General features: G+C 49.2%; 2 protein-coding genes and 1 non-coding gene across 3 annotated transcripts in view; 2 read left to right on the forward strand and 1 right to left on the reverse strand.

Annotated features, from left to right (window-relative positions):
• LOC103191551 (zinc-binding protein A33-like) overlaps positions 1 to 6680 on the forward strand; it is a 10964-nt gene extending 4284 nt beyond the window's left edge. The window contains exons 2-6 of the mRNA XM_042344783.1: positions 1202 to 1297; positions 1786 to 2019; positions 2861 to 2883; positions 3160 to 3281; positions 6208 to 6680. Of these exons, the coding sequence (XP_042200717.1) occupies positions 1202 to 1297; positions 1786 to 2019; positions 2861 to 2883; positions 3160 to 3281; positions 6208 to 6680 (948 nt within the window). The remainder of the gene's footprint in view (positions 1 to 1201; positions 1298 to 1785; positions 2020 to 2860; positions 2884 to 3159; positions 3282 to 6207) is intronic.
• Positions 6681 to 9789: 3109 nt separating this feature from the next.
• Positions 9790 to 9861, reverse strand: trnat-cgu. Its single transcript has one exon. It is a non-coding gene; the product is annotated as a tRNA-Thr (tRNA).
• A 4516-nt stretch (positions 9862 to 14377) lies between these two features.
• The window catches only part of LOC103189475 (complement C4-like), a 30215-nt gene continuing 18116 nt past the window's right edge, over positions 14378 to 26476 (forward strand). The window contains exons 1-8 of the mRNA XM_042344863.1: positions 14378 to 14616; positions 15695 to 15899; positions 18405 to 18585; positions 21636 to 21706; positions 22396 to 22481; positions 23127 to 23209; positions 24189 to 24276; positions 25424 to 25529. Coding sequence (XP_042200797.1) covers positions 14459 to 14616; positions 15695 to 15899; positions 18405 to 18585; positions 21636 to 21706; positions 22396 to 22481; positions 23127 to 23209; positions 24189 to 24276; positions 25424 to 25529 — 978 coding nt within the window. The 5' untranslated portion in view covers positions 14378 to 14458. The remainder of the gene's footprint in view (positions 14617 to 15694; positions 15900 to 18404; positions 18586 to 21635; positions 21707 to 22395; positions 22482 to 23126; positions 23210 to 24188; positions 24277 to 25423; positions 25530 to 26476) is intronic.

Below are 26476 nucleotides of genomic sequence, written 5' to 3' on the forward strand. Positions count from 1 at the left end.
TCCAATTCTGGGCACCACACTTTAGGAAGGATATCAAGGCCTTGGAGATCGGTACTGAGGGGGTCTAGCAGAATGGTACCAGGGATGAGGGACTTTAGTTATGTGGAGAGACTAGAGAAGCTTGTTCTCATTAGAGCAGAGAAGGTTAAGAGGAGATTTAATAGAGGTTATGAGGGGTTTGATAGAGTAACTATGGGTAAACTGTTTCCACTGGTGGGTGGGTCAGGAGTTAGGGCGCATGGATTTAAGATAATTGGCAAAAGAACCAGAGGGGAGATGAAGAGAATTTTTTTTTACACAAAGAATTATTTCGGTCTGGAATGCACTTCCCGAAAGGATGTTGGAGACAGATTCAATAACAACTTTCATGAAGGAAATTAAACGGGTTCTTGAAAAGGAAAAATTTGCAGGGGTTTGGGGGAAAGAGCAGGGAAGTGGGATTGATTGAGCAGCTCTTCCGAAAAGCTGATACAGGCCTGATGGCCCAAATGACCGCCTTCTGTGCTGTAATATTCTATAATTCTATGAACTCAGCAGCTCGTGTTCTCTCCAGCACCAGGTTCTGTGACCCTATGGTCCCCACCACCCTCGCCTGGCTCCATTGGATCAAAATCCTCATCCTCGCCTTCAAAAACCCTCGAGAGCCTTTCTCATTCCTACCCCTGTGACCTTGCTCACGCCATATGCTCTCTTGCTCAGTGGGCTTTGGCCTGGTTCATGTCCCCCACCAATCGAGCCTTCAGCATCTCTGCCTTCACCCTTTAGGACTCTATTGGATCGTCCCTTCCCTTTCCACCTTCAAGGCACATATCAAGGCCTTTCTCTTCAACTGCACCTTTGGTCACCCTCATACCCGCTCCCGGACCTCCACCCCTCCTGATCCCAACCTTCTGCTCGTATTCAAATCCTTGACTGTCCAGGGCCTTTGGATGTCTTCCAGATGTAATGTAATTTGTTGTTGATGTTGTTGTCCACACTCCCAGGTCAAGGTTAGAGACAGACTAAAGTTCCCTTCACACTGTCTGTCACACTCCTGTTTACCTAGAAAAAAAAACAAGTAAACAAAAAAACCGTTTACTTGTGTTTTTCTAACTTGTTTTTCTCGTCACCGGGAAGGTGCTGATTATTAGCTGACCAAGATCGGTGACAGTCTGGGGTGAGAGGGAAGATGAAACCTGTGTTACAGTTGATTGCGTTTCAGGAGCAGCTGAGAAAGAGTTTGACTCGGTACGAAAATCGGCACAAAGAGATTGAGAGGCTCGAGAAAGAGTACGGGGAGAGGATTCCAGAACTGAAGGTGAAAGTCACCCATTCACACTCCCTCGCCCAATCCTACCAACTCTCACACACTCGCACTCAACTTGTATACTCGCACATACACTCTCTCTCACACACATACTCACACACCGACATACACAAGTACGCAGACACCCACCGCAGACACACACCCACACATACTCAGACACATACACTCACACTCATACACAAACTCACGCGGACACCCACTACAGGCACATTCACAGACATAAACTCACACATACTCAGACACACACACACATGCACTCGCACACATACTAAACACACTCACAGATGCACACTCCCACACACAAATACAGACACATTGAAAAAAACACACACACGCAGACACCCACCATAGACATATTCACAGACACACACACACACCCACACACACACACAAACACAGATCACAGACACACACACAGACGCACAAAGACACACACACACACACACTCACACGCCGTTTTCTCTCTCTCTCTCCCCCAGGCGAGTGCGGACTCCCTACGGGATCACATCTCCTCAGAGTTCCAGACTCTCCTGACATTCTTGCAGGATGAGCGGGACTCTCTGTTGGGAAAATTGGGGCTGGAGGAGGCTCGCATCCTGCGGGAGATGAACGAGGAGCGGGTGAGACTGTGGGAGGAGAGATTGAGCCTGGACGCAGCAATCAGTGATGTCCGTCACAGCCTAACCCAGAGTGAACCTCTTGCTCTGCTCAAGGTCAGCTCAGCATGAGTCAGTGTCTTGTCAGCCCAACTGGGCCTGTAACGGCATGGCTCTGCCTGGCTCAGCGTGCGTCAGCCCGACACCGTGTGTAAAGCAAAAAAACCCTCAGATAATATCCTCGTTGGCAGTCTCGCTCTCTCTCGTTCTCTCTTTTTATTATTCAAGATCCTCACCCTCACCTACAAGGCCATTCACGGCCTCGCTCTCTCCCATACCACTCCGACCTACTATCCCCCTACCTACCTGCCCGTACCCTCCGTTCCTCTGGCTCCGGTCTGCTCCACATCCCCCGCCCCAACCGCCCTACCATCGGTGGTCGGGTCTTCAGCCTCTCAGCCCCGAGGCTCTGGAACTCCATCCCCAGTGCCTTCGCCGCTTCCTCCCTTTCCTCCTTCAAGGCCGGTCTCAAGACCTTTCTCTTCGACCTTCAGCCTTCAGCTCCCCTCTCGACTCTCTACCCCCTCCTCGCTCCCTCCCTTCCCTCCCCTCACCCTGACCATTTCCCCCACTGCTCGGGTCCCGACCCAACTGTCCAGGGCCTTGGGACGTCCTCCCGACGTGAAAGGCGCTCCATAAATGCGATCTTGTTGTTGTTGTTGTTGTTATATATCTGGGGCTTATGATTTTTGAGGTTTAAATGTTTCGATTTTTTTTTTTTTTTTAAAAATGTCTTTTGGACTTCAAGATTTGCACTTTGTGCAACGAGAATATTCCGATGTTTAATAAAAATAATTCATTGATTAGATAAACAGTGATTTCAGTTTTTTAGTTTTTTTTGGTTATAACTTAATGTTCTGAGCTGCAAATCTAAAACGGTTTCTTGTTTTTTTAACAGAATGTGAAAGACTTGACAACAAGGTACGTCAGACTCTACTACAGACCAAGCCTCAGTCCCGCTGTCGCTCTCTCTCTCTAACTCTCTCTCTCTATTACTCTCACTCTCTTTCAGTCTATCTGTCGCATTCTCTCCCTCAGTTTCTCTGTTGCTCTCTCAGTCTCTGTCACCCTCTCTGTCTCAATCTCTCTGCCTCTCTGTCGTTCTCTTTCCCAGTCTCTCTCTCAATCTCTATGTATCTCTCTCTCTCTCTCTCAGTCTCTCTCACCTCCACTCTCTCAGACTCTCTGTGCTTACAGGGTGGGAGCAGTGGCCCTGGACAATTCGGAGCGATGCCCAAACTGGAAGCTGTGTGTGGGTGTGTTCCGGGGACCGCTACAGTACTTGGCTTGGAAACGGATGAGACGCGTGATCAGCCCAGGTCAGGCCGCGAGACACAAAGCTCTGTCTGAGAAACAAGGCAAACAGGATTGCTAATCTGTGTGCCGACCAGTTGAGTTAGAGGGTGTGCAACGTAGGTCACTCGGTTTGTTCTTGGGATGAAGGGGTTGACTTTACAAGAAGAGGCCTATCTTCTCTAGAATATAGAAGAATTAGAGGTGGTCTTATAGAAACCTATAAGATTCTTAAAGGTCTGGACGGCGTAGATAGTATGAGACTGTTACCCCTGGTTGGAGAATCTAAAACTAGGGATCATAGTCTCGGGATTAAGGGTCAGCCCTTCAGAACAGAATTGAGAAAACATTTCTTCACTCAGAGGGCAGTGAATTTATGGGATTCTCTACCCCAGAAGGCTGTGGATGTTCAGTCATTGAACATATTCATGACAGATCGATAGATCTTTTTTAAAACTAAATGGAATAAGGCATATGAGGATAGGGCAGGTAAATGCAATTAGGTTAGAAGATCAGCCATGATCTTATTAAATGGCGGGGCAGGCTCGAGGGGCCGAACGGCCTACTCCTGCTCCTATTTCTTATGTTCTTATGAGTTCAGATCCTCAGAGGTCACACTTATGCAATAAAGTGCTCTGGTCAGGCCACAACTTCAATACTACCATTTAACTCTCAGTCATTCCCACGCTCAGTCCTTCACTCTCTGACCTCTGAGTCATTCCAGGCTGATGCTCCAGTGCAGTGCTGCGGGGAAAGAACACCCCACTAATGGCAAGTCTTCGGACAAGACCTTAAAGCTTACTCGTCACGTATGAAGCGCTTTGAAAATTCCTCTGAGCGTAAATTGCTGAATTCCAATAATAAAATTCCTTACATTTCATATAGCGCCTTATCATAACTTTCAAGACATCTCAAAGTGTTTTGAGAATAAAGTGAATTGACTGTATATTTTGTGGCCAAAGTGCAGCAGCCAATTGCGCCCAACAGCGTCCCACAAACTGTCGTGGATTGAGTGACTAAATTATTTTGTATATATATATTTTTTGAAGGGATTATTACCCCCGGATAAGTGATCCATCAATTTACTAACACCTGGGTTCCTACTTACTGCTGGGTAAACACAGGCGTGAGGAAACTTGCCTAAGGTTTCACCTGCTAGGAGTCGAACCGACATCCTCTCGCTTGCTCTAACCACCGAGTTACAGGACTCCATTGATCGCATTTCCTCGCGCATCAAGTACCCACATCTCACACAGTGCCTTTCACCCGAGGAGGACGGCTCCCAGCTCTTCACAGGGCTCAATGTAAATCCGTGCTCTTTGCGAACACGGCAGGCAAATTGCACATAGCGACATCCACGCTCTCTGTGAAGTGAGTGAGTGATTTTATCAGTCGGTCACAATACCAGGAGAAAAATTCCTTCTTACCACCCCACCACCACCCAGGTGTCGTGGAAATCTTAGCATCCGCCTGAACAGGCCACAGATGCAAAATAATATTTAAGGTCTCAGTCAAAGCATTGGTATCGCCGACAATGTGGAGTTCCCTCCCGCACTGGCACTGCACAGGAGCATCAGCCTGGACTATGAGCTCGGAGTCTTCGACATGGAGCTCAAACCCCCAGAGCCTCCTGACTCGGAGGCTAGAGAGATTAACCAACTGACCCGGGCTGACTTGTGCTGCGTTGTTAATTACTCAGTCTATAAACCCTTATATAGATAAAAGGGATGTGAATGGTTTTTTTCTGTCAGTGGCAGATGTTAGTGGTTACACCCGAGAAAGAGCGAGCAAGCGAGAGTGAGAGTGTGGGTGAAAGTGAGAGAGAGAGAGAGAGAGAGAGAGAGAGATACAACCCACACATCTGAAACCAGGTTTGCAAAGACAAGCGATCGGCTTTCACTGCGAGTCTTTCCTCCTCATCTGAGCTATCAAACATGTGTGAGTTATTTTTATTTGCACACGTCGGTCAGGATGTGGTTAAGTGCAGGTGTGGCAGGACTTCAAAACAAGATAACCTAACATGTTATTTTCTCCCTGGGAGGGTGTCTCGCAGTGCCTCACAGCACTCGCTTTAAAGTGCAGTGACCGTGTGTTTTGAGCACCAATGTGGTAGCCCGTTTGTGCACAGCGACATCCCGTAAACAGCCATGAAGCAAGCAAGCGATTTTGATGATCTCAATCTGCGGCTTCAGTCACTCAGTCCCTCTCATTCTGAGTCAAGAGGTTTGGGGGGGTTCGAGCCCCCAGGTCGGAGACTCTGAGCTCTCACAGTCCAGACTGACTCCACTCCAGCATCAGAGAGTTTTTCTCCTGGTGTCCCGGCTCAGGTGAAATAGCTCACTCGCTTCATGACTGTTTTTGCGGTACGTCACTGCCCGCAGATTGGCTGCACGGAACACGCTGTGGCCTGGGAAGCTCTGCGGCACATCCCCCTCACGGGTTAAATGTAAGGTTAGAATGATTTGACAGATCTCCGAGATAATGCGTCTTTTCCTCTGCCCGCTGGCGGTTAATCTCTCCGCTCTCACTGCCTGACGTGGCGCTGTTGCAGAGCAGCTTTTACAGTTTGTGGTTAACCGCGTTACGAGCCTTGCATCTTCCTCTCACCCCGTCCCCGGGTGTGCACACAGCCCTGCAAGTAGACCCCCTCCCCCCGCGCCCCCGCGCCACAGCCCTCTGTTCCAGGGCGGCCTGATCGCGGTGACGGGTCGATGCGGCGTGTCAGACGCCCAAGTCGATCGTGGTGATGGGTTTGTGTGTGTGTGTGAGAGAGAGAGAGACACCCGGCTGATCACGGTGACGGCTTTCCACGTTGATCAGACACCACCTAATCGTGGTGATGTATTGCTGTGTGGGGCAGACACCGGCTGATCGCGGTGATGGGTTTCCACGTAGTTGGGGTTCGCTGGGCTGAGCTTATCGTAACCCCGAATCCCATTCTTTTTGTTCCAGCCCCGGCTGCCATGACCCTCGATCCCAGCACCGCAAACCCTTACCTCACCTTAAATGAGGAGCTGACGAGCGCCCAATACTCGTTCTCCCCTCGCCAGCGGCCCGACTCTCCACGACGCTTCGATTTCTGCGCCTGCGTCCTTGGGTCCGAGCGCATTTCCTCTGGCCGCCACTACTGGGAGGTGGAGGTGGGCGGGCAGACGGACTGGGACATCGGGGTGGCCTCCGCGGACAGTGATTGCTTGGGCTGGATCGTCATGACGCCCGAGAACGGTTTCTACACCTTCGGGCATGTGGAGGAGGCCCGCGTGGGCGTGTACGTGGACCACGAGGTTGGTCAGGTCTCCTTCTACAGCGCGGACAGCGGCTGCCATCTGCACACACTGAACGGCTGCTTCTCCGGCCCCCTCCTCCCCTTTTACTACCCCAGCGCTGACACCACCGCCCCCCCACTCACCCTCTGTCACCACTGACTCACCTTCACTCCATCCTTTCCTCACTCCCTCCCTCACTCATTCACTAACTCATTCACTCACTCACTCCCTTCTTCACTTACTCCCTCGCTCATTGATTCACTCAGTCTGTCCCTCACTCACTCCATCCTGCCCTACCTCACTCGATCGATCCCCCTCTCACTCACTTACTTATTCACTGACTCCCTAACTCACTCACTCCCTTAATCATTCTCTCATTCATTCACTCCCTCCCTCCCTCCCTCACATCCTTCCTCATTCATTCACTCCCTCCCTCACTCGCTCAATCACAAACTCACGGATTCCTGTAGCGTAGTGGTTAGAGCACTTGCCTCACAAGGTGGGGGACATGGAACAGGTCAATGTCTGTCAGCAAACAACAACAACAACAACAACAAGATTCCATTTATTGAGCGCCTTTCACGTCGGGAGGACGTCCCAAGGCGCTGAAGTGGACAGGTTGCTAAGGTGTTAATTGGTTGCAGAGGTAGGGAGGGCAAGACCGCGGAGGGCTTTGAAGGCGATGGCAAGGGTCTAAAACTCTATCTTCCTGGGGATGGGGAGCCAGTGAAGCCGCGTGAGGACGGGGGCTGATCGGAACAAGAACCGTAATGCGGGAGAGGACTTGAGCTGCAGATTTCTGAGTAATCTGAAGTTTGTGGAGAGAAGAGTTGGGGGAAGGCTGACAAGCGGGGAGTTAGCATAGTCAAGCCTGGAAGTGATGAGAACATGGATGAGGGTATGCGTGGCCTGAGGGGAGGGGCAGTGACAGAGTCGGGCGGTGTTGTGCGGGTGGGGGAAGGCAGAATGCGTCATAGCACGGAAGTGGGGGGGTTAAAGGACAGTTGAGGGTCGCACAAGACAACATCAACGTTCCGGACTGGCTCAGGGAGATGGAGAGTACATCCATGGATGGTGACTCCTGAGGTGTGGAGGCACTGAGTGGAGCCAAGCAGGAGGGCCTCAGTCTTGTAGTCATTCAACTGTAGAAAATTGGCTCTCATCCAGGACCCTTTCCCTCCCTCATTCTGTCCCTCCCTCACTCAGTCACTCAGTCATTCAATCACTCGCTCCCTCTTTCACTCAAACTCTCTCTCACTTCACGGCCGCCCACACTCTTTCTTCGTCTCTCTTACTCTCACTCTATCTCTCATTCTCTCTCCCTCATTCTCTTTTTCATTATCTCTCTCACACTCTCTCTCTCTCTCTCTCTCACTCTCTCTCTCAATAAATAGCTCTTGATAACCTGTTCCTGGTGTTTATTTTATGATTGAGGATGGAAGAGTTCAGATGCATACTCAGGGTATCCTTCACACACCGTCACCCACATCCTCTGTTTCTGAATTTCTCTCTCTGACCATCTTGGCCAGGTAGTGCAGTTGATCCAGTAAATGGACTTGCAGCAAGCGTTCGATAAGTTGCCACGTAATAGACTAGTTAGCAAAATTTAAACCATTGGTATAAAAGGGACAGTGGTGGTATCGATACGAAATTGGCTGAGAGACAGAATAATTGGTGAACGGTTGTTTTTCAGACTGGAGTGAAGTGTACAGTGGCATCCCCAGGGGTCGGTTATAGGTCCGCAACTCTTTTTGATACACGTGAATGACTTGGACTTGGGAATACAGAGGAAAATTTTAAAGCTTGCGAATGAAACTAAACTTGTGAACATGGTAAATGTTGCATATCGCTTTACGAGGAGCCCTGTAGCTCAGTGGTTAGAGCCTCTGGGGCTAATAATTTCTTTAAAAAAATAATGAATTGGTTATTTCAATCCACCATTGTCTGTGGGACACTGCTGTGCGCAATTGGCTGCCGCGTTCGCCCACAAATATACAGTCAATTCACTTTACAGTATATTCTGTGAAGTGCATTGAGATGTCTCGAAGTCATGATGAGGCGCTGTATCAAATGCAAGGAATATTATTATTAAGTCTAAATTGGCAATTGGACATTGATCAATGAGAAGCAAAGCAAGAAGCATAAAAAGCATATACCTCGAGATATAGTGAACATGCAGAATTAAATGATACAATTGCAGAAACAGTAATGGACCAGACTGAAGAAATATTAGCGAGGCACGGAACACCAAGGGAACTCATAAGTGATAATGGGGCACTATTTGCGGGTGCTGAATGTAAAAAAAATCACAAAACAGTGGGACATCGTCACCATGATATCCTCAAAGCGAAGTCCTGTAGCTCAGTGGTTAGAGCACTCGCTTTGCAAGTGAGAGACCTGAGTTCAATTCCAGGCAGAGGGCCAAACCTCGGGCAAGTTTCCTTACTCCACACAGAGCCTAATAATAATCCCTCCAAAACCAAAAGCAATAATAAATTGGTCATTTTCAATCCACGACTGTTTGTGGGACATTGCTGTGCGCAATTGGCTGCCGCGTTCGCCCACAAATATACAGTGAATTCACTTTGCAGTGTGTTCTGTGAAGCGCTTTGGGACGTCCTCCCGACGTGAAAAGCGCTATATCAAATGCAAGGATTATTATTATACTATTATTATTATATAAAGCATGGCACGGTACAGAGAATGAAGAAAATGTAGAAGAAAGCCGAGGAATCAAAGGAAGTTAAATATTTGGCATTATTAGCTTAAATCGATAGATGACCATAGAAAGTCGCCGGCACAGATGTTGATTTCCAGAAGATTAAGAGATGGATTAATATGGGAGGAAACAAAATTGAGACCGCAAGTACAGAGAAAAAGAAATTGGAAGAAACAAGGGCAAGAGCTACAGAAGGAAAAAGCTCGCAAAAAAAGAAGCTATATGGATTGAACTGAAGGATGGATAAAAGAAAAATTTGGGGGAAAGATAAGAACCCCAGATCATATAATAATAATAATAATAATAATAATAATAATAATAATAATAATGATCCTGGCATTGGATATAGCACTTTCATGTCTTCTAGATGACTCAAAGAGTTTCACAGAATATACCATAAAGTGAATTGACTGTATATTTGTGGGCAAAATGCAGCAGCCAATTATTTATGCACAGCCACAAACAGTCATGAATCGAACTGACCAATTTATTGTGTTTTTTTTCTGGAGGGATTATGCCTGTGTGGAGTAGGGAAACTTACCCAAGGTTTCGCCCTGCCGGGAATCTAACCCAGGTCTCTCGCTTACGAGGCGAGTGCTCTAACCACTGAGCCACAGGACTCCACCCATGTTGGATAAAAGATGGAAAAGGAAAGATATATAGAGACGAACATCACGGGAGATCAGACAAAGAAAAATAAAGAAATCACAGGAGAAGAAGGAAAAGTAGAACGAAGATCAAGGAGTGGCATTGCGCGAAAGGTGCTGACTGGGCAGAGTGTTGAAAAAAGTTGAAGAGTGTGGTTGAAATAAAGGGACCACTAATCTAAACTGTGTTGTGGATTAACAAATAATTCGGTAAACAGTGAGGAAGATGGTAGAAGACTGTGGGAGGACAGAGACAGACTGGTTAAATGGACACACTTGGCAGATGAAGTTTAATGCAGAGAAGTGTGAGGTGATGCATTTTGGGAGGAAGAATGAATGAAGAGAAGCAATATACAATAAATCGTACAGTTTTAAAAGGGGGTACAAGAGCAGAGAGACCTGGGGGTTCACATAGACAGGTATTTGAATGTGATAGGACAGGTTACTAGAGCTATTAAAAAGCATATGGGATCCTTGGCCTTATCACTAGAGGCATCGAGTACAAAAGTGAGGAAGGTCCGCTTTAACTTTATAAGTCATTATAATAACTTTATAAGTCATTGGTTTGGCCTAAGCAGAGCACCACGCTTCAGGAAGGATATTAAGCCATTGGAGAGGGTGCAGAGGAGATTAATCAGCATGGTACCAGGGATAAAAGACTTTAGTTATGCAGAGAGACTAAATAAGATGGGATTGTTCTCCTTACAGCAGAGAAGGTTAAGGGGAAATGTAATAGAGTGTTCAAAATTATGAGGGGTTTTGATAGAGTAGGATAGGGGAAACATTTCCGGTGGCAGGTGGTTCTGTAAACAGGGCACATAGCTTTAAAATAATTGGCAAAAGAACCACAGGACAGATGAGGAGAATTGTTTTACACAGAGTTGCTGAAGTCTGCAATTCACCGTCTGAAAGGTTGTTGGAAACAGATACGATAATAGCTTTCGAAAGGGAATTCGATAGGTCCTTAAAAAGGAAGAATTTGCAGGGCTACAGGGTAAGAGCGGGGGAGTGGGACGTGTTGGTAGCTCTTTCAAAGAGCTGGCACAGGCACAGTGGAACAAATGGCCTACGTCTGTGCTGTAAAATTCTGTGATTCTCTGATTCACACTTCTCTGTATTAAATTTCATCTGCCCGGTCGGTGTCTGTCCATTTTACCATTCCGTCTATAGAGGGAGCTTTACTGCGTCTCTAACCCTGACCTAAGAGTGTGGGCGGACAGTGTAGACAGAGCTTTATCCCTGTGTCTATAACCCTGACCTGGGAGTGGGGACAGACAGTGCAGAGGGACTTTTACTCTGTCGCTAACGCCAAACTGGGAGACAGTGTAGAAGGAGCTGTACTATATCTCTAACGCTGACCTGGGAGTGTGGGCGTACAGTTGAGAGGGAACTTTACGCTTTCTCTTATCCTGACCGAGGAGTGTGGACGGACAGTGTAGAGGGAGTGCCACCACTGCCTCTGCCCGAGGTACAATTTACAGGAAAATCCAGTGACTCAGTTTCCGATATTTGGTCATTTTGTTTCCAAAGTCAACAGCAGTTTTTTTTTGTGGGAGTGAAAGGTTGAGGGGACGTGATGGAGATTGTCACAGTGCAGTGGGTGGGGGTGGGGGTTGTTGACAGTGTGTTTGGGGAGATGCTGTCTCCACTGGGCGAGGAGTCAGGGATGGAAGGACATGGATCATAGAGTCATGGAGCCATACAGCACAGAAGGAGGCCATGGTCTGTGCCAGAGCTATCCAATTCGATCCCACTCCCCCACTCTCTGGGGGAGAGAGACACTGCAAACTTGTCCTCTCCAAATAATTATCTACTCCTCTTTTAAAAGTGGTTATCGAATCGTCTTCCACCGCCCCATTCGGCCAACGATTTCCAAATCCGAACAACTCGCTGTCTGGAAACATTTCTCCTCACCGCACCACACACCACCCCACCCCCACCCCCAACCACCCGTTTCTTTTAACAACTAATAAATTGGTGTCCTTAGGTTACTGACCCACTAACCAGTGGAAATAACCGACCCATACGCTCTCCCCCACCACAGCGGAAATAGTTTTCTCATCGTTCACCCTATCGAAACCCCTCAATTTTTGAAAACTTCTATTAAGTTTCCTCGTAACCTCCTCGGCTCCAAGTAAAATAACTAAAAGTGTGGTGTCCAGAACTGAACACAGTATTCTAGCTGAGGCCCAAACAACAACAACAACAACAATAAGCTTACATTTGCATAGCGCCTTTCACGTCGGAAGGACAACCCCTAACCAGTGATTAATAAAGGTTCATCATAACTTCATGACTTTGTATTCTATCTATGAAGCCTAGTAACCCGTATGCGTTTCTAACAGCTGTATCTGCCTGTCCTGCCACCTTCAAAGATTTACCGATATGAACCCCCAGGTCTCTCTGTTCCTTCAACCCTTTTGGATTGTACCATCAGCTTATATTGCCCGTCCAGATCAAAAACAGCAGCGGTCCCAATACTGATCCCTGGGGACCCACTGCACAATTCCCTCCCGTCAGAAAGACAACCGTTCACGACTACTGTCTAGTTTCTGCCTCCCAACCAGTCCTGTATCCATGCCACCACTGTCCCTTTAATACTGTGGGTTTCTATTTTGCTTACAAGTCTCTTATGTGGGACTTTATCAAACGCCTTTTGAAAATCCAGATAAACTACAACAACGACACTGCCATATGTATTATAATACACAGCTCTCACACACACAGTGAATACACAGCTCTCACACACACAGTGAATACACAGCTCTCACACACACAGTGAATACACAGCTCTCACACACACAGTGAATACACAGCTCTCACACACAGTGAATACACAGCTCTCACACTCTCTCTGTTACTTCATTAGGTTTGTCAGACATGTTTGGCCTTAAACAAATGCGCATCGGCTGTCCTTTATTAAACCATATTTTCCTAAATGAAATTTTATTTTGTCCTGCATTATAATATCTTATATCTATATAAGATAAACTATATCTTATAGTTTCCCCACTCCCGACATCAGGGTGACTGGCCTGTCGTTCCTGGGTTCATCCCTCTGCCCCTTTTTGTACCGGGGATTAACCTTTGCATGAAATTAGTCCCTATTAGATATAAGAGAATCGCAAGAGGAACGAAAGGAGAGCTCACGAGAGATTTATTTCCCACAGAAAGTCGCGTGTCAGATAATGGCTCAGTCATTCGCGCTCTCGTCTCCAAGTCAGGAGGTTGTACTGTCCAGTGCCTTGTTGTTGTTGTTGTTGACAAAAACAATAATAAATTGGTCATTTTCAATCCACGACTGTCTGTCGGACATTGCTGTGCGCAATTGGCTGCCGCGTTCGCCCACAAATATACAATCAATTCACTTTGCAGTATATCCTGTGAAGCGCTTTGGGATGTCCTCCCGACGTGAAAAGCGCTATATCAAATGCAAGGATTATTATTATTATTGTGGGTTCCTGCGCGGGTCACAAACACACGGCTGATCATGGTGGTAGGTTTCCATGTGGTTCAGACACAAGGCTGATCATAGTGATGGGTTTCTGAGCGAGTCAGATGTCCAGTTAATCACAGCTATTGGTTGCCATAATAATAATAATAATCCTTGCATTTGATATAGTGCTTTTCACGTCGGGAGGACGTCCCAAAGCGCTTCACAGAACAGACTGTAAAGTGAATTGACTGTATATTTGTGGGCGAACGCGACAGCCAATTGCGCACAGCAATGTCCCACAAACAGTCGTGGATTGAAAATGACCAATTTATTATTGTTTTTGGTTTTGGAGGGATTATTATTAGGCTCTGTGTGGAGTAAGGAAACTTGCCCGAGGTTTGGCCCTCCGCCTGGAATTGAACTCAGGTCTCTCACTTGCAAAGCGAGTGCTCTAACCACTGAGCTACAGGACTCCATGTGTGTCAGACACCAAATTGATGACAGTGATGGGTTTCTGAGTGTGTCCCGGAAGAATGAATAACAGACAGTTTGTCAACAAAAAATAATGCTGCAATATATCAGGAATTAACGATTAACCTCAATCAATAATTACCTCGGGAGCAGAGAGAGAAAGAGAGTGATAAAACGACAGAGTGAGAGAAACCGAGAGGGAGGCGGGGAGACAGATTGAGAAAGACGGAGAAGAGCAGAGAAAGTCAGAGAGAGAAAACTAGACCGAGAGAGAGAGAGAGAGAGAGAGAGAGAGAGATTGAAATTGAGAGGGAGAAATAAAGAGAAAGAGATGTAGACCCCCACAACGCCCCCATTTGAGAAAGAAAAAGAGAGAAAGGCAGAGAGAGAGAGAGAGAGAGAGAGAAAGGAGAATTGAAAGACAGAGACTGAGAGACAGAGAAAGAAACAAAGACAGGGAAGGGAGATTGACAGACCCCACCAGACATACCTGACTGAGAAAGAAACAGATAGAAGACGAGAGAGCGAGAGACAGATTGAGAAAGACAGACAGAAAGAGACAGAGAGAAAGAAAGTCAGAGAGCAGAAGTGCAACGAGAGAGAGAGCGAGAGAGAGCGAGAGACAGAGCAAGAGAGAGCCCGAGGGACGGAGATTGCGAGATAGATGGTGAGAAACAGAGAGACAGACGGACGCATAGGTAGACAGAACCCACCCCACTCCGGACTCGGTGTGGATGGCTGTGAGCGAGTTACAGACATGAAGTCAGTGTGGCTGTTGCTCGTGGTTTGCTCGTTGCTGTCTGTCACGGCAGGAAAACCCTCGTAAGTTTGTTTGTGAAACAACTAAAACCCTGAGAGAGGAGTTCTCTGCGGTTCTCTTTGCTCCCGTTAAGTGCGCCACTCGCTCTCTGGCCTCCGAGTCAGGGGGTTGTGGGTTCGAGCCGCCACGTGTTGAAAACTCTGAGAGAGAGAGAGAGAGAGAGACGCATGTTCGAGACCTTAAACCTGTTCAGGCGGACGTTAAGGATCTCCCGCGGCGCTACTTGGGGCGGCGGAGGAGAGACGTTTCTCTCCCGGTGCCCTTAGCTCGTGTACGGTCCCGCACCAGGCTTCGCGACCACATCACTCCCACCCTCGCCCTCACCCTCACCCTCACTCCCACCCTCGCCCTCACCCTCGCCCTCGCTCGCCTCCACTGGCGCCCCATCCCCAGAGGATCGAATTCAAGATCCTCATCCTCACCTACAAGGCCATTCACGGCCTCGCTCCCTCCTACCTCTCCGACCTACTATCCCTCTACCAACCCGCCCGTACCCTCCGTCCCTCTGGCTCCGGTCTGCTCCACGTCCCCCGCCCCAACCGCCCTACCATCGGTGGCCTTCAGCCTCTCAGCCCCGAGGCTCTGGAACCCCATCCCCAGTGCCTTCGCCACTTCCTCCCTTTCCTCCTTCAAGGCCGGTCTCAAGACCTTTCTCTTTGACCTTCAGCCTTCAGCTCTCCTCTCGACTCTCTACCCCCTCCTCGCTCCCTCCCTCCCCTCCCCTCACCCTGACCATTTCCCCCCTCCTTGCTCCCTCCCTTTCCCTCCCCTCACCCTGACCATTCCCCCCCCACTGCTCGGTTCCCGACCCAACTGTCCAACGCCTCGGGGGACGTCCTCCCGACGTGAAAGGCGCTCTATAAAATGAAATCTTGTTGTTGTTGTTGTTGTTGTTGTTGTTCATGGCTGTTTGCAGAGACCTCGCCGTGAGCCGACGGGCCGCCGCGTTGCCCTGCAATTTTACACAGTCACTATACTTTACAGCGGAAGCGCTGTGAGACATCCTCCCCATGTCTTATCACAAACTTATCACGAGGTTAATTTTGGCGGATTATTACTTCCCGCCGGTGCTGTTGCCAGGATTTTCCTGACGGCACCCAGTGCCCTCCACGTTGGAGTGTCAGAGCCGGTAACCCTGCAGTTACTGGGGGTGATGGACGGTCACCGGGAGCCGGTCTCAGTCGCCGTCTACCTCGAGGAATTCGTCAGCCGAAAATTGTCCTCCGAACACTACCAAATCTTTCTCACCGTCCAAAATAACTTCACCGCCGTTCTCCACATACAGGTAACAGGCAGACTGTGCGCACACTCACTCACTCACTCACTCACTCACCGTGCACACTCACTCACTCACTCACTCACCGTGCACACTCACTCACCGTGCACACTCACTCACTCACTGTACGCACTCACTCACTCACCGTGCACACTCATTCACTGTGCGCACACTCACTCACTCACTCACTCACTCACCGTGCACACTCACTCACTCACCGTGCACACTCACTCACTCACTCACTCACTCACTCACTCACCGTGCACACTCACTCACTCACCGTGCACACTCACTCACTCACTCACTCACCGTGCACACTCACTCACTCACTCACTCACTCACCGTGCACACTCACTCACTCACCGTGCACACTCACTCACTCACTCACTCACCGTGCACACTCACTCACTCACCGTGCACACTCACTCACCGTGCACACTCACTCACCGTGCACACTCACTCACTCACCGTGCACACTCACTCACTCACTCACCGTGCACACTCACTCACCGTGCACACTCACTCACCGTGCACACTCACTCACTCACTCACCGTGCACATTCACTCACTCACTCACCGTGCACACTCACTCACTGTGCACACTCACTCACTGTACGCACTCACTCACCGTACGCACTCACTCACCGTGCACACTCACTCACCGTGCACACTCACTCACTTTACGCACTCACTCACCGTGCACACTCACTCACCGTGCACACTCACTCACTTTACGCACTCACTCACCATTCACACTCACTCACTTTACGCACTCACTCACCGTGCACACTCACTCACTGTACGCACTCACTCACCGTGCACACTCACTCACTGTACGCACTCACTCACCGTGCACACTCGCTCACTGTACGCACTCACTCACCGTGCACACTCACTCACTGTACGCACTCACTCACCGTGCACACTCACTCACCGTACGCACTCACTCACTGTGCACACTCACTCACCGTACGCACTCACTCACCGTGCACACTCACTCACCGTGCACACTCGCTCACTGTACGCACTCACTCACCGTGGACACTCGCTCACCGCACCGACCACTCACTCACTCAGTACACACACTCGGTCTCACCCACCATGCAAACTCACTCAATGCGCAGTCACTTAACCACTGCTCACACTCACTCACCGCATCAAACACACACACTCGTACATCACATCATGCACACAACAACAACAACAACAACAGCAGCAAATTACATTTATAGAGCGCCTGTCAGGTCGGGAGGACGTCCCAAGGTGCTGATCATGGACACTCACTCACTGCAGACACACACACTCACTGTGCACACTCATTCACTGCACACACTCACTCACCGAGCATACACACTCAGACGCAGACACACAGAGGCGCTCACGCAGACAGACAGACAGACGGACGGACGGACGGACGGACGGACGGACGGCCGGACAGACGGACAGACGGCTGGACAGCCAGACAGCCAGACAGCCAGCCAGACAGACAGCCAGCCAGCCAGCCAGCCAGCCAGACAGACAGACAGACAGACAGACAGACAGACAGACAGACAGACAGACAGACAGACAGACAGACAGACAGACAGACAGACAGACAGACAGACAGACAGACAGACAGACAGACAGACAGACAGACAGACAGACAGACAGACAGACAGACAGACAGACAGACAGACAGTGCGCTGGAGTCCTGTGGCTCGTGATTAAAGCACTCGCCTCGCAAGCAAGAGACCTGGGTTCCATTTCCTTGGATGAGTTTCCCTTCTCCACACACCAGACAATAATCACTCAAGAAAAGAAACAATAATAAATTGGCCGCTTCAATTCAAAATGGTCTGCGGGACACTGCCGTGTACGAGTGGCTGCCGGGTTTCGCCCACAAATACTTAGACAATTCACTTCACGGAGCGTTCCGTGACGCACTTTGAGATAATAATAATAATAATAATAATAATAATCCTCGCATTTGATATAGCGCTTTTCACGTCGGGAGAGGACGTCCCAAAGCGCTTCACAGAACACACTGTAAAGCGAATTGACTGTATATTTGTGGGCGAACGCGGCGGCCGATGGCGCACAGCGGTGTCCCGCAGACGGTCGTGGATTGAAAATGACCAATTTATTATTGTTTTTTTTGGAGGGACTATTATTAGATGTCCAGAAGACGTGAAAATGCTTATATCGAATGCAAGGATTATTACACAGACAGACACACGTCCACACAAACACAGACACACGCGTGTCAAACACACGCACAGAGAGAAGCAGAAACAAACACACACAGGAACGCACAGACACACACACACACACACAAAGATAGACGCACGTGTACGTAAACACACACACACGCACACACACACACACAAAGATAGACACAAAGATAGACGCACGTGTACGTAAACACACACACACGCACACACACACACAAAGATACACACAGAGACACGCACATAGAGACACGCACACGCAGACACGCACACGCAGACGCACCCATTTGCTGACGTGTTCTCTCAGATCTCTCAGCAGCGAGCGGCTGAGCTGAGGCTGTGGCGGAGGCGAAAGTCGGGCATCCCACACGTCTTACTTGTGGCTGAGGTGTTCGACATGAAGCAGAAAGTCTACCTGCGACTGGCGCCCAGTCTCACCCGCCTGGTCATCCAACCCGACCAGCCCTCCTACAGCCTGGGGGGGCGAGGTGAGATCTCCCCCCCCCCCACCCCACACCGCTACCCCACACCCCACCCCACCACCTCGCTTTCCAACTCACCAACCCTCATACCCCATCCCACACCACCCCCAACCCTCATACCCCAACCCACACCGCTCCCCCACACCCCCACCCCCACCACCACCTCGCTTTCCAACTCACCAACCCTCATACCCCAACCCACACCGCCCCAACCCTCACACCCCAACCCACACCGCTCCCCCACACCTCCACCCCACCACCACCTCGCTTTCCAACTCACCAACCCTCATACCCCAACCCACACCACCCCCAACCCACACATCCCAACCCTCATACCCCATCCCACACCGCCCCAACCCTCATACCCCAACCCACACCGCTCCCCCACACCTCCACCCCACCACCACCTCGCTTTCCAACTCACCAACCCTCATACCCCATCCCACACCGCCCCAACCCTCATACCCCATCCCACACCACCCCCAACCCTCATACCCCATCCACACCACCCCCAACCCTCATACCCCATCCCACACCGCTCCCCCACACCCCCACCCCACCACCCCAACCTCATACCCCAACCCACACCACCCCCAACCCTCATACCCCAACCCACACCACCCCCAACCTTCATACCCCAACCCACACCACCCCCAACCCTCATACCCCAACCCAACCCACACCACCCCAACCCACATGGCCAAACTCACCCCCCCAACCCTCATACACCAACCCACACCACCCCAACCCACACCCCCAACCCTCATACCCCAACCCACACCACCCCAACCCTCATACCCACACCGCTCCCCCACACCCCACCCTACCACCACCTCGCTTTCCAACTCACCAACCCTCATACCCCATCCCACACCGCCCCAACCCTCATACCCCAACCCTCATACCCCAACCCACACACCCCAACCCACACACCCCAACCCACACCACCCCCAACCCTCATACCCCAACCCAACCCACACCACCCCAACCCACACCCCCAACCCTCATACCCCAACCCAACCCACACCACCCCAACCCACACCCCCAACCCTCATACCCCAACCTACACCGCCCCAACCCACACCGCCAAACTCACCCCCCAACCCTCACACCCCAACCTACACTGCCAAACTCACAACCCCAACCTCACCCCCAACCCACACCGCCAAACTCACCCCCCCAACCTCACCCCCAACCCACACCGCCAAACTCACCCCCAACCCTCATACCCCAACCCACACCGCCAAACTCACCCCCCAACCCTCATACCCCAACCCACACCGCCAAATTCACCCCCCCCAACCCTCATACCCCAACCCACACCACCCCAACCCACACCGCCAAACTCACCCCCCCAACCTCACGCCCCAACCCTCACCACCCCAACCCACACCGCCAAACTCACCCCCTAACCCTCATACCCCAACCCTCATACCCCAACCCACACCGCCCCAACCCACACCGCCAAACTCACCCCCCAACCTCACCCCCAACCCTCATACCCCAACCCACACCACCCCAACCCACACCGCCAAACTCACCCCCCCAACCTCACGCCCCAACCCTCACCACCCCAACCCACACCGCCCCAACCCACACCACCAAACTCACCCCCCAACCTCACCCCCAACCCTCACCACCCCAACCCACACCGCCAAACTCACCCCCCCAACCCTCATACCCCAACCCACACCACCCAACCCACACCGCCAAACTCACCCCCTAACCCTCATACCCCAACCCTCACCACCCCAACCCACACCGCCCAAACTCACCCCCTAACCCTCATACCCCAACCCTCACACCCCAACCCACACCACCCCAACCCACACCGCCAAACTCACCCCCCCAACCTCACCCCCCAAGTTACTTAATGGTAGAAAAGAATAGACTGGGGTTGTAATTAACCTCCAAGCTAATTTTGGAATAAAAGGATGACTTAGCTGAGGCCAGGGCTGAGAGCAGGTCTTGGTCCAGTCCTGACAGATCTGACAGTGAACGCATCAAGGTTTGCGCAAAGTGCATTCAGCAGAGCCCACACCTCAACCCTACGCCCCAACTCCACACTCCAAATCCCAACCTAACCCCATACCCCCAACCTCACACCCCCAATCCACACCATCAACCCCATACCCAAAAGCGACAATTCCAACCCCACACCTTCCAATCCCACACCTTCCCACCCCAGAACTTCGAACCCCAACCCTATCCCAAACTACCCCCTCCAAACCCATACCTTTGAACCCTACACCTTCGAACCCCACACAGCTTCCAACCCCACACTTTCCCACCCCACACCTTCCCACCCCAGAACTTCGAACCCTACACCTTCGAACCCTACACCTTCGAACCCCACACAGCTTCCAACCCCACACTTTCCCACCCCACACCTTCCCACCCCACACCTTCCAACCCCACACCTTCCCACCCCACACCTTCCAACCCCACACCTTCCAACCCCACACCTTCCAACCCCACATTTCCAACCCCACACTTCCAACCCCATACCCGAACCCCACAACCTCCAACCCACACCCGAATCCTCATACACCCTCAAACCCATACACCCTCAAACCCACATACCCCAATCCCATGCACCCGATCCCCATATACACTGCAACACCACACATCCAACTGCACATCCCCAACCCCACATGCAAACCCCACACGACCCAAACTCACATCCCGATCCTCACCCACCCGCCCATAATCCCACCCCCACTAACCCCAACCCTATCCCAAACTACCCCCTCCAAACCCACACCCCAACCCCACCCCCTCCAAACCCACACCCTCCAACCCCACACCCTCCAACCCAACCCCCTCCAACCCCACACCCTCCAACTCCACACCCTCCAACTCCACATCCTCCAACCCCACAGACCCCAACTACACATCCGAACTTCACACCCCCAACGACATACCCGAACTCTACATCCCACATTTTGTCAAAAACCCGGCTGATCTTAGTGACATTTTTCTATAATCTAAGTGTTGGTACCTCTCTTCTCTTGGTGGTCCTTCACTAAATCACTAATCTTTGCCTTTGTTGATAGTCCGATACAGAGTATTGATGTTTGATCGGTCGATCAGCCTCTATCCAAACAATCTGACAGTCATGATGCAGGTAAATACCATGCAAATCACAAGATTGTTTCAGTGTATGAAAGCCCTTCGTTCATTTTCCACCACACTTCTCACTCTCTGTCTTTCTTGCTCGATCTCTCATTGCTTCTTCTTCTCTTGCCCTTTTCGACCTTCAGCTGTCCTTCAAACCCCACAGTCGTTCCGTGACCTATTGCACCTTTCCCCACCTCCGCAACATTTCCTGCCTCTGCCATTGCCTCTCACCGCAGGCCGCCGATATCCTGATCTACACTTTCACCACATCCCGGCTTGACTACGACAACTGCTTGCTCGCTGGACTTCCCAACTCATCCGTCCACAAGCTGCAGATTATTAAGAACTCTGCCATTTTCTCTGCAATGAGCTCTCTTCCCCTCCTGAGCCCAACTCCCAGCGTGGATACAAAAAAATCCGACTGCCCAGAGCCCTGAGATGTCTTTCCGGAGGAAGGAAATGCCACTTGACAAGTGTAAATTTGTTGATGTTCTCCCTGTTGCTCTCTTTGCCTCTCTTTTGCTCCATTCTCTAACTTTCTCACTCTTTTTCTCTCTTTTTCCTCACTCTCTCTCTTTCTCTCGCAACTGTCTCTCACTTATAACAAAAACTTGCACTTATATAGCGCCTTCCACGCACAGTGATGGATTTCCGTGTCTGTCAGACACCAAATCACTAAAACGTCTGATTTTGCAGGATTCGGAAGGGAAAGTTGTGGACATCACGAACTGCGGGTTTGTGGCAACGTGTTACGGTTCGTTCACCATCCCTCCTGACGCAGTGTGAGTGAGCCTTTGTGTTAAAATTGCCTTCACGAGCGCCTTTCACGACAACAAACTGGATTTAGATGGCGTGTTTCACATTAGGATGATGTGCTAAACACTCAAAGGAACAATGTCTCAAACACGTCACTGCTGACTAACAGATTGAGCTGGAAGGGAGGGGGCGAAGTAGAGGGGCTCCGAGTCCCATCAGGGTGGAAGAGGGCAAAGTAGAGAGACTCCAGAAGGGATGGAGTGAGATAGAGTGACTCCAGGAGGGAGGGAGGGAGTTTGAGGCACCCGCAATTGAGCTCCAAAGAATTGAAAACAGAGCAGATCGCTGGGCTAGTGATGGTGGTGCAGGCAGAGCAAGGATGACCACTGAGTGGAGGGAGTGAGTGGATCTGTAGGGTTTTAGAAGATCACCCAGGTCAGGCTGGGGGAATGGGGACAGACTGTGGATGTCACTTAAAGGTGAGGACGAGGATCTTGAGGATCAATCCACTGGGAGATGGGGAGTCAGTGTAGCAAGGCGATGGGGGTGATGCGCTCATGGCGCCTGGTGTGGAAGAGAGAGAGAGAGAGAGAGAGATGGGTTGAGAGTTCTGTGCTTGTTCCGTCCCTTGTGACACAGGAATTGACTACAACACCGTTTCTAATGCACAGGGTGGGCCAATGGAAGTTATTCGCTACTGTCAGCAACGAACTCACGCAGACCTACTCAGAAAAATTTCAAGTCCTGCACGTTGGTACGTTGTTCTTTTTATTAAAAAAAAAGTTACAATAATCTTGTGGAATCCCATACATAGCGTATTGATTAATCCGCTCACTTCACAAGCGAGTGGACCCGGGTTTGATTCCCAGGCGGCGCGAAACCTTAGGCAAGTTTCCTTCTCCACAAGATTCTGTTAAATAAGAACCCCGTTGTTAGTTGATTGGCGGATCACTTTCCGGGAGCAATAAAACCTTCATAAAAAATTGGTACCGACCGAGCCAGACTGTCACATTGCTGTTTGCGGGGAGGGATGGCCCTGTGTGAAAATCAACTGCTGCAATTATCAACAAAACAAATCCAGTCACTACACTTTACAGAGAATCCCATGAGGCGCTTTTTATGATGTGAAAAATCCCATATCTAATGCAAAAACGTAATTATTGTTATGCTATTGCACTTTAAGTCACTCCGTTGAGGCAGTTTTTAAGAGGTTTTCAGCGATGGGTCAGGCAGATCAATAACCCTGCTTCGTTATATATGGATGGATGTTACTTTTCTTAATACGTTTGAACTTCCTAAAATAGCCACTTTTATAGGAGGTTAATATTTTGTTCACCAGGTATTTGCAGAGCTGTTTTTGAATAGTCTTACTAACAGTTCCAGTTGAACCAACGATGATAGGAACTGTGTTTGTTTTATTCTGCCACAAATGTCCGCATTAAATTTCTAGATGGATATGTTTCCTGATCTTCGCTACTTCCTTACTTTGTGCATTGCAATCACTTGGGAAAATTACATTAATAATACTTAGCTATTTTGTGATGATGTCTGGTCTATGGCAGATTACTGTCCGAGGTGCATGTACTTGTGAACCCCATATTATTCTGATGTGATTTTTTGATGCCACTTTTGCTGGTTGATGTTCATGCAGTTAGTCTTCACATCAATATCAAACTGTTTCCCAATTGTTTAATCACAAATAATCATTATGTTATTATATTTATTTTTTGCAGATCACCACAGACTGGATGTGAAGATTATCTCAGATGAGGGATATTGGCTTGTGAATAAGGAATCATTTCCATTTACAGTCTTGGTGGAGTGAGTAATGCATGCGAGCTGATCAGCGGCAAATGAAGTTTAATACAGATATTAAAGTTAATTTCCTATTCTTACTTCCTATTCACAAGAATAGGAAGCAAGTACTCCATGGATGGGATGGAATGTGCCAACGGGGAACCTGAAAGAGATCTTGGGGTGTTAGTTGACCTGTTGCTGACTGTGTGGCAGCAATAAACAAGGCAACCAGGACGCGGAGCTGTGTTGCTAAACAGTTGAGTTAAGATCCTCAGATGTCATACAGTGCTCGAGTCAGACCGCACCCGGAATATTGCAACCAGTTCTCCACACAGATAGATGGCCAAGAAGGTGGACTCAATCACACAATCCACTGTCAGGGACATGACCATGGAGCCAGCTCAGCTCCGAGGATACTGCAAGAGATTCGAATGGAGACGATCAAATCCTTCATTAAGTAACACAAATAGCTTAACTTATTCTTAAAACTGAGATCATAGAAACAGTACAATCGATATGGATTCCACTGGGTGCTGACCCTCTACACAATTCCAGTTATTTCATGTTACATCATGCTTTTATGTGTTTCCAACTCCACTTCCCCTTTTCGCAGAAATAGTCCCCATCCTTCGCATGGGAAAATAACAGAGAAGGAGAAAGAGATATAGACAGCTAATTGGGAGGATTCCTGTTTCTTAGTCTTGAGCTGATCAGATGTCCAGGAGTGCGTTTCTTTCTCTCTCTCTCTTTGAGCCTCCTAGTTTTCACATCCGTGCTCAAGGAAATGATTACTCAATTCATAGATGGGAGGATGACAATGGGTCCCAGGCACCGAGCGACAGAAAGTTATCAGAACCTGACCTCAACTGGGATCAAGCCAATATATCTTAGCCTTTGCTGGCATTAATTGGCACGCGTACCCTCTCAGGGACCCTCAGAGAGTCGTACAGCCTTGTCCATGGCCTAATAGCTAAGGAATGGTATACTAAACAGAAGTGTTTGGTTGTGTTTTAAAAGTACGCTAATTAAAATCTTAGAAACAGTAAGCATCACAAATATGATCTTACAATATCCTGCTCCCCTCCATGAGACCCCACCCTACCCAGGATTCGCCCCCCACCCCCCCCCTCCCCCCGAAGGAAGGAATGTTAATGTTGTTATTATCTATCAGGAGCCCCACAAAGCAGCCTTTCGAGGGTGATCTTACAATGTACTTCACAGTGATGGATACCAACGGCAAAAAACACAGCCTACCGGATCTCAACCGCGTGGAGAAGGTAAAAGGACTTATTAGTAATATTAGTGGTAATAATCCTTGCATTTAGCACAGTGAGTGAGATTAATTTGGGGAGGATGCCTCAACGCACCTTGCAGATTTCACTGTGTGTTTTGTGGACAAATGTGGCAGCCGATTTGCGCCCAGTAACTTCCCGACAAACAGCCGGGAAATGGATGAGCAATTTTAGAGTTGTTGGCCAGGACGTTTTATAGTCATCATAATAATATTACTATTATAATAATCCGTTCATTTAATTAGACTGTAATCCTAATAATAATCCTTGTCTTTGATACAGCGCCTATTATGTCTTCTAGACATCTCAAAGCACTTACACAGAATATGTAATGTGAATTGACTATGTTTTGTGGGCAAAACGCGGCAGCCAACTGCGCACAGCAGCCCACAAACAGTTATGAATTAAGTGTCCAAATTATTGTCATTTTTTTTTGAACAGATTAGCACCCTCTGAAAAGCAATGCGCCAATCGACTAACCACTGGGTTCCTACTTATTGTTGTGTAAACAGAGGTGTGTGGAGTAAGAAACTTGCCCAATATTTTGCCCTGGCAGGAATCGAAACCAGGTCCACTTGCTCGCGAGGCTAGTGCTCTAATCACTAAGCTAGAGGACTCCACTGTATTAATAGTTAATAGTATAATAGTTATAATAATATGTATAATAATACAGTAAACTAATAGATATACCCTGTCTTAACTTAATTAATATTAATTAATACTATTTATAATTATTCATGTTGTTAATTAGGTAATGCAACTAAATAGTAATAATTGTTTTTTTAATGAATAATACTTAAGCGTTAGTCTGATTTATTTGTCGCATTCTCATCTCTGAGTCGGACGGTTGTGGTTTCAAGCCCCCGTCTGGACTTGGAATCACATTGTTTAAAACGCCACTCCAATGCAGTGTTGCAGTGTTGCATTGTCGG

The sequence above is a fragment of the Callorhinchus milii genome, unplaced genomic scaffold (genome assembly GCF_018977255.1).
Source record: "Callorhinchus milii isolate IMCB2004 unplaced genomic scaffold, IMCB_Cmil_1.0 Scaffold30, whole genome shotgun sequence".
In the NCBI taxonomy this organism is placed as follows: domain Eukaryota; kingdom Metazoa; phylum Chordata; class Chondrichthyes; order Chimaeriformes; family Callorhinchidae; genus Callorhinchus; species Callorhinchus milii.